Source organism: Gracilinanus agilis, chromosome 2, assembly GCF_016433145.1.
Source record: "Gracilinanus agilis isolate LMUSP501 chromosome 2, AgileGrace, whole genome shotgun sequence".
Taxonomy (NCBI): Eukaryota; Metazoa; Chordata; class Mammalia; order Didelphimorphia; family Didelphidae; genus Gracilinanus; species Gracilinanus agilis.
The window spans coordinates 149,373,118-149,385,631 of NC_058131.1; the positions used below are offsets into that span (position 1 = coordinate 149,373,118).

Below are 12,514 nucleotides of genomic sequence, written 5' to 3' on the forward strand. Positions count from 1 at the left end.
TTCATGTTAGAGAAATAAAAATACATTGAGGAAAAACCCATAAGCACTCTTGAGCAAAACATATAAATCTATTATTGGGTAAATGCCTTGATTTGTACAAGGCAAAGTGCTTATGTAATTTGAATTAAATGTCGCCTTGAAGAATGCTAGCTTACAGATACTATTCAGATCATTTTTTCCTGACAAATATCTTCCACAAATCTACATTTCAGTATCAATACCTATTTTTAAATCCACAAAGAAAGATCCCAGAAGAAAACTTTGGAGGCGAAAAAATGCTTTTGTGTAAAGAAGTCTTCCAAGTCACATACCCACCAAAAGTTTCCCCAAACCCATAATAAGTTTCAAGCTTTGGGGTCCAAATTAAGAAAAAATAACTTTTATTTTTCTCAAAGGAAAAGTGATAATTGACTTTTTAAAATAAATTATTGAATTATATATGTTCCTGATTTGGAACCTACAAGACTAAAAGAAGATATGTACCTCTAACTCATTCCCAGCAGAAACTTAAGGTCTGACTCTGAAATTCTTAATGTCTCTTTTTATATTTATTAAGCTGACACAGTGGGTAGGTAATCTATTTTCTTTAAGACTGCATATAACTCTAGCACAGAAGAAATAACATAGTGAGGTACTGGGGACTGCTTCTGGGGCACAATCCCATTTTTATTTATCCAAACTGTTGCTTTCAAGCCGGCATTAAGGCCTCCTTGGATATCTGTTTCTAGAGTATCCCCAACCATCACACAGTCTCCTGGCTGTACCTCAAGGAGATCACAGCAGTGATAAAATATAGATGGTGCTGGTTTCTCTTCCTCTTGCTCTCCACCTACAACAATAGCATCAAAATATGGTTCACAGCCACAAGCTTCAATCTTCTCCCTTTGTGTCTGTGTATCACCATTAGTCAACAGAAGGAGGCGGACATCCTTTCGAAGTTCAATTAGCATGCTTTTTACTTCTTCTGATAAAGTCATATGCTGAAGACGTGTAGATTTCCACAGGAGATAACATTCTTTAGCTAGTTCCCGGCTGGGCTCACTACCTTTTGTTTCTTGAATAGCTTTTTCCCAATGTGAAATCCTTAGATCAGTAATGGACAATTTGGACTTTCTGTAGCACTCCTGGCTGAACCTAACTTGGACTTTTTCACTGATGATAAAGGCTTCTGCTTCTTCGTACTGGTATTTTGACATTAATAGTTTGGACACCTAATAAAAAGATACAAATTTAAGACATCAATGAAATAATCCTACCATATGTCAGGCAAGTACTGGGGAAAGACAGTCTCTGCCTCAAGGAGCTTACACTCTAAAGCAAATGGTACAGGATAAAGAGGAAACAATTAACAGAGGGAAGGCACTAGAATTGGGACTTAGGGAAGGCTCATTGTAAAAGGGAGAGCATTCTAGGAATCAGGAACAGCTAAGAAAATGCCCAGATTCCAGAGATAGATTGTTTTCTCCATGGATCAGGCAGGAGGCCAGCATCTCTAGACTGAAGGGGAGTAAGGTGTAATATGACTGGAAAGGAAAGAGGCAGCTAGGTTATGAAGGGTTTTGAATGCCAAACAGAGAATTTTGTATTTGATCCTAACATATATAGGGAGCCACTGAAGTTTACTGAGTTGGAGAATGATATGGTCAGACCTGGATTTTAGGAAAATCAATTTGGTGGCCAAATAGAGGATGGATTGGAGTGGGAAGAGTCTTGGGATTGGAAAACCCATCAATAGAGTACTGAAATAATTGAAGTATAAGGTGATAATGGCCCATACTAGGGTGTTGGCAGTGTTGAAGGGGAGATATATGAGAGATGTAACAGGCCTTCGAGAAACAGCTTGGATATTGGGGGTAAAAGTGATGAATTGAAGATAACTCCTAAGTTGCAACTCTGAGGAACCGGGGGGATAAGGTTGCCCTCAGCAGTAACAGAAAAGATAGGATGATGGGAAAGTTTGGGGGAGAGATAATCAGTTCTGTTCTAGACATACTTAGTCTAGAATGTCTGAAATGGATGTGAGACTGGAGGTCAGCAAGGAGGTTAAGGCAAAATAGGCAGATTTGAAAATTGTTAGCACAGAGATACTAATTAAATCCAAAGTTGCTAATGAGATAATCAAGGGAAGTAGTTCGGGAGAAGAAAAGAAGACTCTGGACAGAACTCTGAGGGATGCCTATGATTAGAAAGTGTGATCTGGAAAGGATTCAGTAAAGGAGACTGAAAAGTGGTCAGATCAGATAGGTAGGAGGAAAACCCAGAGAGTGTCGTCCTGAAAACCTTAAGAGAAGAGAGAACTAGAGAGGCGAAGAAGATGATCGATAGTTTAAAAGGCTTCATAAAGGTCATGAAAAATGAAGATTGAGAAAAGGCCATTGGATTTGGCAACAAAGAGATCATTGGTAACTTTGGAGATCATTTGGTGATATCGCATTAAAAACATCTATTTTTTCATTCACTGCTCAGATGATAACAGAGTTTTATGGTCAAAAGGATGTGAGAAATAATTTATACTTCTGCTTTCATAATATCCAGCCTTTCTGGGTAGTCTAACTAATATTCCAAAAATTCATTTAAAATCAATTGTTTGAAATATGCAATGTATTTTTCTAATAGTTCATCCTATATTGGGAAATTATGCCTGACAAGCCTACAAAAAAACAAATTTATCCTAAAATGTTTTGGAAGCCAGAGCTGTTTTCCTCACATGTAGGCTAAAGGAACTAAGGACATTCCTAGTTCTAAGTTCCTATAGCAATAAATGATTCCTGAAGTTGGTTCAGTACTGAAGGGATATGAAGAATGAGGACTGCAGACTCCAGGAGGCCAAAGGAAAAGCAATTGTGAAGAGTTAGGGCCTCCTGCCAGTATAAATCTTCAGGGATACTTTTTTTTGGGGGGAGGGAGGCAAGGTGTGCTAAATAGCTCCATTTTATTTTTATTTTTCTTCTATAGGCATCAGAGATTACCTAGACTTATTTTTTTTTTACTAGGATTTCATTCTTTCTCTATATAATTGTGGGAGGATTGTATGGGTGTTCAAGGAGGATAAGCACCTCTGAGGTGAAGGCTTGTCAAGGCCTTTTCAGGGCTGCTCTTTCACCTTTGGTGTCCACTTTCACCCAAACCTCACCTGTGGCTCCAAAGAAGCTATAGCATGTATAGCAACTACACCCCAGGAAAACCATCTTAGTAGACAGGTTAAACCAGGTTGAAGATAATTAAAAGGCCACAACTACTACTTTGAGTTAGGCTGTTTACCCAGGTGTGTGAAAACTTTCCCTAGTGGAATGGGCAGATGAGAACAATTTGTTCTAATAGTCATGAAGGAGCTGAAGCAGGCACTATGGAATGCTTAGAGCAGGGGTCGGCAACCTTTTTGGCCACGAGAGCCATAAATGCCACATTTTTTAAAATGTAATTTCATGAGAGCTGTACAGTGCTCACAGTGCGGCTCCTGTAACAGCACCTGAAAAAAAATTGACTTTATGGCTCCTGCAGAAAGAGCCATTATCTGGCCCTCAAAAGAGCCAGATATGGCTGTTGAGTTGCCGACCCCTGGCTTAGAGCTTAGTCAAACATCAAGATGCCATGGTCATCCGCTGCATCCTGGGCCATCACCAGTTGTCCTGACTTTCTGACATTGATGACTCTAGAGGAGAAAGTGAGGCTGACCAATTTGTGCAACTCTGCCACACTTAAATCCAATTCATGTACAAGTCAAGACATCATCCTATGATGTTACTGGTTGTCTTTGAAAATGAAGAATAGCAACAATATAATTGTGGAATAAATTGAAACTTTACATATAGCTCTTCTGAGGTTTCCTAAAGTGTTTTTTTTTTGCTAATAACAAATGGGAAATAGAATATAACTTACATAGGGCAACAAGGTAGCACAATGGATAGAGTGTTTAGCCTGGAGTCAGGAAGAAATGAGTTCCAATACAACCTCAGATAATTACTAGCTGTGTGACCCTGAGCAAGTCACTGAATTCTGTTTGCTGTTTGTTGAAGAAGGAAATGGCAAACCACTTTAGAATCTTTACCAAAAAAACTCCAAAGGGGTCATGAAGAATGGACATGACTGAAATGACTGAACAATACTCTTCTTTCTCAGAGACCTACAAAAAAGTTAACAATAGGGGCTGGAAGAAAGGCAAGAAAAATTTTTAAATGAAATAAAAGCTCTAAATAAAGGAAAGCACTGAAAGGAGAATAACTAGTTTGGAAGAGAACGTGGTAAACTGTATCTAAGAAATGGATACCTTGAAAACTAGAATAGACAAAATGGAACTTAATGATTCCATGAAATAACAAAAGTATTAGAACAAAATAAAAATATTGAAAAAAGGGAAAGAAAATTTAAGCTATCTAAAATAAAAAATAACTGGCTTGAAAATAAGACAAAGAGGAATAATTTAAGAATCATGAGACTCCTTGAAAACCATAATTTAAAAAAAAAGGTTGGATACTACATTTTAAGAAATTATAAATGAAAATTCTAAGGCCATATTAGAATCAAAGGACAAATGTGCTTTGTGGTGGTTAAACATTGGAAATGAGGGGATGCCCTTTGGGTAATAGCTGAACAAACTGTGGTATCTGTTGGTGATGGAATACTATTGTGCTAAAAGGAATAAAGAACTGGAGGAATTCCATGTGAACTGGAACAACCTCCAGGAATTGATGCAGAGTGAAAGGAGCAGAATCAGGAGAACATTATGCACAGAGACAAATACACTGTGGCACAATCGAACGTAATAGACTTCTCTACTAGCAGCAATGCAATAATCCAGGACAATTCTGAGGGACTTATGAGAAAGAAGCTATCCACATACAGAGAAAGAACTGTGGGAGTAGAAACACAGAAGAAAAACATTTCCTTGAGCAGATGGTTCGATGGGGATATGATCGGGGATGTAGACTAAATGATCACTCTACTGCAAATAATAATATGGAAATAGTTCTTGATCAATGATACATGTAAAACCCAGTTAAATTGCTCGTTGGCTATGGGAGAAGGGAGAGAAGATGGGAGGGAAAGAATACAAATCATGTAACCAAGGAAAAATATTCTAAATTAATTTTTAAAAAGAACAACAAAAGAATCAAAGGGCAAAGCAAATTATAAAAATAAACAAACCATCAATTAACACCTGAAAAAATACCAAAAGAAAAAGTCCCAGGAATATAATAGCCAAAATCCAGAATTTTCACATTAAAGAAAAAATACAAGTATTTAGAAAGTTCAAGTACCAAGGAATTATCAGGATCGCAAAATATCCTGCAGCTTCTACTATAAAAGAGAGACTTTGTAATACAATATTCCAAAAACCAAAAAAGACAGGTTTACAAATGGGAGTAATACTCTCTGCAAAGCTGAGTATAATCACACAAGGGAAAAAAATTGATCTTCAATATAAGAGAAAATTTTTAGCCATTTCTGGGGGAAAGACAAAAGCTAAATATGAACTTTTAGATATAAATACAAGAGCCTAGAGACATCTAGAAAGAAATTTATTTGAACATTAGAGAGCTCTATAAGATTTTTCATAATTGGGGTGTATAAGAAAGAATATACAAACATAGATGAAAGGGTGGGGGAAGTGGGTATCAGGTAAACCTCACTTTTTTCTAACAAAGGAGAGAAGAACACACAATTTGTTATAGAAATAGAACTCAACAAGGAAACAAGTTGAGATGGGTGTAGTGGTGGTGGGAGTGATTAAAAGGAGGATGATACCCAGGAAAGAATAGTTACTAACATAAAAAACTTCCTGATCTTCAAAAGGGGATAAAGTGAGAGGAAAAAGGAAAGCAAAGTACTATGCTAGAATTTAAGAGGGTAACCTCAGATTGCCTCTTATTGGAGAGTAGCTGAATCGATTGTGGTACAAGAATTAAATGGATATTATATTATACTATAAGAAATGACAAAATATACAATTTCAGAGAGTCTTGGGCAGTATGACTGATGCAGACTGAAGTGAACAGAACCAAGAAAACAATTTATACAAAGATGACAATACTGTAAAAGAAAACTTTGAAAGGCTCAATAACTCTAATTATAGTACTGAACCACCATGTCTTCAGAAGTCCTATGATAAAGAATTCTTATATGATCTATCTCCTGACAGAGAGATGATGAATGTAAAGTATAGTGACAAATATTTCTGGATATGATCAGTGTCTAGATTCCTTTTGTTTGTCTTTGCTAATTTGTTAACTTTTTTTTTCTTTCTTTTTTCTCAGTTTTTTGGGGAGAGAAGGGGTGTTGGGGAGGGGAAGTTAGCATAGTGATTTAAAAAAAAAAAGAACCTCTGTAGCTTTTTTAACCCACAAAAAATTAAGATGTTCAGAAGGAGGCAGACAACTATAACAGTTTTGAAAACAATGGGTAAAATTTAATATATGCATTAAAAAAAAAGCAAGCGGTATGAAAGAGATTCAGAGTTTTATTGAGAATTCTGTTTTTGTGTTTTCTATGTATGGGAATGGTTTTTTTGGGGTGTTTTAAATTCTGAATAATTCCCCCCCCAAAAAGAGATCCAATTAAGTTATCATTTCACTGGCACTTATTAAGTTAATCGATAAGTATTAATGAAGTGTCCATATACCAGGCATACTGCTAAGCACTGGGGATAGAGAAACAAAATTTAGACAGTCTCTGTTTATAAGGACCTTTTGATCTACTAGGGAGATAAGTATTCATTAAATATAAAATTTGTACAAAATAAATAGTTTGGGTGAGGGAAAGAACTTGTGAATGGAGGGAAAGGAATCAAGGCCTCATATGGAAGGTAGCACTTGAGCTGAGTTTTTGAAAAGTGAAAAGGAAGTGTTTTCTAGGCATGAGGGTTGGCCTGTGCAAAGCCATGGGGAAAGAAGGAATATACACTTTAAAAGGAAAAGCTGTAACACAAAGTACACAAAGAAGAGTAATTTACCAACGGGTCTAAAAAAGGTAAGCCAAAGCAAGCTGGTCAAAGGCTTTAAGAGCAGGTAGTTAGACTTGAGCATTAGGAATCTATCACCTCCACAGCTGTAGGAAGGCTGGGAGACCAAGGAGGCTACTACAATAGTCCAGGTGAAAGGGGTTGAAGGCCTGAAGGATAATGGCCACACAAACAGAGAAAACAGGCAATATGGAGCAGTGGGCCCTGTGTAGACTTGGGAGTGAGGAAGACTAATACCTAGCCCTATTGATAGCTGCATAACTTTGGGCAAATTCCTTTCTCTCTGTGGGCTTGCTTCTTCATCTGTAAAATGAAGGGGTTGGACTAGATGGCCTCTAACATCTCATCATGCTCTGACTTTAAGATCTTGAGGGGCTGAAAATGAGACACTTATGGATGTAGAATTGACAAGACTTAGCAAATGATTGGAATTGAGAGCCAGAGCAGGGGTAAGGAAGACTGCCAAGTGGAGGAGGGCTCCAGGTTGTAAAACAGAGTGACTGTGGAATTGTGGTGCCCTTAACAGAAGTAGGGAAATTAGGAAGAAGGTTGGAGAGAAGATCAGTTCTATTTTATGGACTTGAATTCTGAAATGCCTGCAGGATCATACAATTTAAAATAGCAATTAAGCAGCTGGTTTGTCAGAGTGGAACTGAGGAGAGACTCGGGCTGGATGGATATAGACCAGGAAACAATATTCATAAAGATAACAATCCACAAGAGCCGATGAGAACCCTCAGAGAGGGTATATAAAGAAAAGAGGGCCCAGGTCAGAGCTTTGGGATACACTGCAATCAAGGAGCTAGATATATATGGTGATCCAGAAAAGAAATCCAGAGGAGTAGCCAAACTGCAGAAGAAGAATCAAGAAAAATAATATGAAACACTAGAAAGGAGAAAATATCTGGCAGGTGGCCAACAGTGTCAAAGGGAATAGAGATTGGGAAGGATAAGGACTGGGGAATAAGATATCACTTATAGCTTTATGGATGGAATTAGGAAGATACACAAAAAATGGAAAAGGTCTGTACATATTTTTATAAAACTTATCTCCATCAATTGCAGTGGAACCACAACATTTGGTCCCTAGCATTAAATGGCATGAAAGGGGCACACCTATCCCCCACCCCCATGATATGTCCTGTGTTGGACCTGGTAATTCTGAGTGCATTGACAATTCAATTTTCAATGTACCTGACAGTGGAGAGGATAGCAAAAGCTTGGAAAAAATCTTGACCTTTGCTACCCCTCCCCCCACCAAATGACTGTGAAGGACTATTAGTGACTATAGACACACCTGTCTACTTTCCTCAACTCTATAAAATTTTTATAAGAATATACTTCACATACACCTAAGGCATCCTTGATGAAGGTATAAGGGAAGAGGTAGGTTTTCATATTCTACTACAGCTTTATAATCACATAATTTTATGAAGGGTATCCGAGATGATACAGCTCCACTATGCTTACTGTTTGTTAACTCTAAAAAGGCCATTTTATTGGTAGCTAAACCACTACTTTAAAGTTTCTTGCCAAATAAAATTATCTATCATGTATATGCTAAAATTGTTAAGAGTTCCTCAAAGACATAACTGTGCTCAGTACCTAGCACAGGCATTAAGTGCTTAATATATACTTGCTGACTGTCATTTTATTGATGCATTTTCATAAGCATTTAAATTTGGTTGAATTAGATTGATTTTAGAGATAGTCTTTCAAGAGTTGCTTTGGCTGAAAGTCATCATATTCAATGTTCGACTTGGAGATAAGCCCCTTAGAATTAAGCTAGGCTACTAGCACAAGCTAGTCCATAATGAGGCTTATACTCCAAGTCTTTCTAACTTGGTCTCCCAACTAGCATAAAAGAACCCTGGGTTACTGCCACAAAATGCTCAATCAGGAATCATTCTTAGTTCTACTCTTGATTTATTTTAATGCAGAAAACATTTATCAAGTCATAGGCTGATGAAAAAAATATAATCTGTCAGTATTTTTAGAACCTCATAGCAAAAAAAAAAAAAAAAAAGTGAGATTCTCTTCTGCTGAGTCACCTTAAAGATTCATTCATTCATTCAACAAAGGTTTATTGGGGCTTACTACGTATAAGGCACCATGTTAGATACTGGAAATACAACCCAAACCTTTATTAAGGGAATTTACAATCTAGCAAGAGAAAAGGCAACATATATAAATAAAGACAAACACCAGTGTTAGAGGTACAACACAAATCCAGGCAAGGTGTCAGAGAAGTATGAGGAAGCAGAGATCACTTTCACTTGGGAATAAACTGGAAGAAGCAGGGAGAAATCAATTTTATGTACTGACAAGGTGAGCAAAAATAACTTTGAGAACATGGAAAAAATGATCAAATTTGGCTGACATACAGTATGTGAAGAGCAGCAGTGTGAAAGGCTGAAAGGAGGGCTTGAATCAGATTATGGAGGACCTTATAATAAATACCAAAACAAGGAATTTATACTTTATTCAGTAAGCAAAAGGTATTCTTCCTAAGAAAATTCTTTGGTTCAAATTATAAGAATTCAGGTACAGATCAAAGACCCACAGTTCTCAGGACTTTGTTCTAGGATTCTGGTTGTGCAGGCTTCCTGCCCCTGCCCCCCCCAACCCCCCCAGGGTATGGTATGACCTTTTGCCAGGTTGGCAGTTTTCAATTCAGGTTGTTTCCTGACCAGGAAATGGTGCAGCACACTCTAACAAGGCAGTTATGTACTAAACAGATACTTTAAATCTTCTAATTTTTTCAGTCACAGAATTACAAAGCTGAAAGGGGAGTCAGAGGCCCATTCTAGATCCCTTTTATAACATATTCAGTGAACTCTGCTTGAAGTATTCCATGATAGGGAAGTGAAAGAGACAACCAATGGTGCAGAGCAAGGTGGTGTAGTGGAGAGAGTGCTGGACCTAGATGAATTCAAACTAGCTCTAGGATCCTGAGCAACCATTTAACCTGTTTGCCTCAGTTTTCTCATCTATAAAATGAGGAAAGAAATGAAATAAGCAATTCTACACACATATTTATTATAGTCCCTACTATGTGCCAGACACTGTGACAAGCACTTCACAAATATTATCTCTTCTGATCTTCACACCCACCTTGGGAATTAAGAGCTTTTATTATCACCTCCATTTTACATTTGAGAAAACTAAGGTCACACATCTGGTAAGTGTGGAGGCTAAATCTGAACTGAGAACATCCTGATCCTAGGTCCAGTGAGTCCTCTATCCACTGTGCCATCTAGCTGCTTCAGTTAACACCACCCACTTCAACCTACGCTATTATTTAGCAAGTGGTCCGAGCACTGGGTTGGGATTTGGAGGACTTGGGGTTTTAAACCTCAGTTCTGCCACTTAGGAGAGGAGCTTCTTTGAGGCTGTTCCTTCATCTGTAAAAGGAGAGTTGGCTTAGGTTCTTGCTAGCCCTATTCCTATGACCTTATACACTTATAAAAAGTGAAAGGAATGAGAATGCCATACAGATAGAGACTATATAGGATCAACCACCAAACTCTAGGCCAGTTCAAAGAAGACTGGAAGGGGTCACAGTGCAAATTACCACACTACTGCGGCTACTACGAGTAATTTTATTAAAAAATGTTAAAATTAATTTCGAATTTGTCTAGAATCCTCTCTCTACACAGAGATCTCACACTTATAAAATTGAGGCCCTTTACCATTCTGGTTCCCCTCTTCCAGGCAGTCTTCAGGGAAAGTGAAATGGAGCAACAGGCCGGTCTTGGAGTCAAGACAACCCAGTTCAAACTCTGCCTCTTAGTGTGTGAAACTCTTTGCCTCGGTTTCCCTATGTGTAAATGGGGATAACAACAGCACCACGGCAATGTTGTGGGGATCAAATGTGAGCACACCTTACAAACCTTAAAGCTCTCTCTAACCGCTCCCTAATATTTTTCGGTTCACTGCAGTACTGTCTTCCTTTCCCGATTGTGGTGCTGCAAGTGTGTCCTGACCTGGGTAGAATACCTGAGGACAGTCACATCCCCCAGTACCCCGATCGTCTGAACTCGGTTGTATCAACTTTTCCGGGACAAGCCCGCCTCGTGGACTGCTCCTCCCCGGCCCACGTGCATGGTTGGGGTTCTCAGGGAGAGAGAAGTAAGTCTTTTCGAATATGAGGTGGGGCCGCTGGGGAACGGACAGGAAGGTCCAAAGTGGTCACGGTGAGAGGGGTAGAGGGCCAGGGTCGGGATTGGGGGGCGGGGTGAGGTTGGGATGACGGTTAAGGACCAGGCTTGGAGATTGGGGGGCGGGGAGTAGGGGAGGTAGTGGTCAGCCGGTGGGGGCTGGGAAGCGTGGACGCCGTGACCGTTACCTCCAACATGGCTCTCCTACTCGCCTCTGCCGTGTCGATCAGCGTGTTGTCCAAGTCCAGGAACACCGCCCTCACCCGGCCCAGCACCATCCCGCGCCCTTAGCAGCTCAACCACCCCGTAGACTTCTGCAGTCCGCAAAACGCTCGGAAGCCAAAGCAGAAGGCGTCCTCACGCGTGCGCAGGAAAGCCGGCGCGCGTACGAGGCTGCTGGAAGCCGGGGAGGCAGGGGGAGGGGGAAGCGGGTAGAAGAGAAAAGGTCACCTGACCTGTGCGCCCCGCCCCGCTCTGGAGAGATGCTAACCAAACCAATTCCCTTCTCCGCCCTTCTCCCCACACCTCGCCTCCCCACCAAGTTTGAATTCCCTCGAGATTTCAAAGATCTCGTGAGAAATTGCAATCCTTGCAGTCGAAGTACTGACAATATCCAAACTTTTAAAAATCTTGAAGTCCAAGCGGGTAAAGTGAGAATCTCTTAGGGAACGTGAGCAAGGATAGGACACTGAAATATAAAGCAGGGTGGTGTTTGTTGTTGGTTTTGTTAAATACAATACTAGTTATTTCTGTGCCAATTAGTACTGCCGGGCTTGATACCTGGGAAGAAAAAAAGGATGAGCGGTTCTTTGTCTTAGGGTTTAGCTGCTTAGGTGTTAGGGTGGCAAGCACTCTATTATTTTTACTTTTCATTTTTAGGAAGCACTGTTCAGTTTAGGAGGGCTCAAAGGGAGTAAGAACCTTTCTTGAATTCACCAAATTTTGGGGCAGAGGTTCTTATCAATGTGTATGTGTATTGACTTACTTTAGCAGTTTGGTGACGCCCACGGACCTGTGCTCAGAATAAGTAACATATGTTGCCTACATTCAGAATTGAAAAAAAAAAAATGTAAGATTTCAGTCAGAGGTTAGTAAGATATATTCTTTCCCCAAGTTCATGGACTCCTTGAAATCAACAGCTAGTTTGCCCAGTGGATGAAGCCCTGGACCTGGAATACTTAAAGTAAAATGTAACGATTCAAGAAAATATTCAGCTGACTAAATTAAGCTTCTTTCAGACTTTGAAGAATCCAAGAGAAAGTTATGAAATAAATTAAAGATCTGAATGGAACGTTCGAAAAACTTATTATAATAGACTTTGGGTGATTGTTGACCCTTAAAACAGCCTTTTTTCAGTTTACCATTCATAGGGTTCAGTATCCTGAGAGATGATGAT

General features: G+C 39.3%; 1 protein-coding gene across 1 annotated transcript; it reads right to left on the reverse strand.

Moving 5' to 3' along the window:
• Positions 1-386: 386 nt before the first annotated feature.
• On the reverse strand, positions 387-11,446 carry LOC123234795 (N-acetylneuraminic acid phosphatase). Its single transcript, XM_044660770.1, has 2 exons — positions 11,307-11,446; positions 387-1,211 (listed from the first exon to the last, which is right to left on the reverse strand). Exons 1-2 carry the CDS (start codon positions 11,394-11,396, stop codon positions 552-554), a joined length of 750 nt encoding a protein of 249 aa, XP_044516705.1. The 5' UTR covers positions 11,397-11,446; the 3' UTR covers positions 387-551.
• Positions 11,447-12,514: the final 1,068 nt, after the last annotated feature.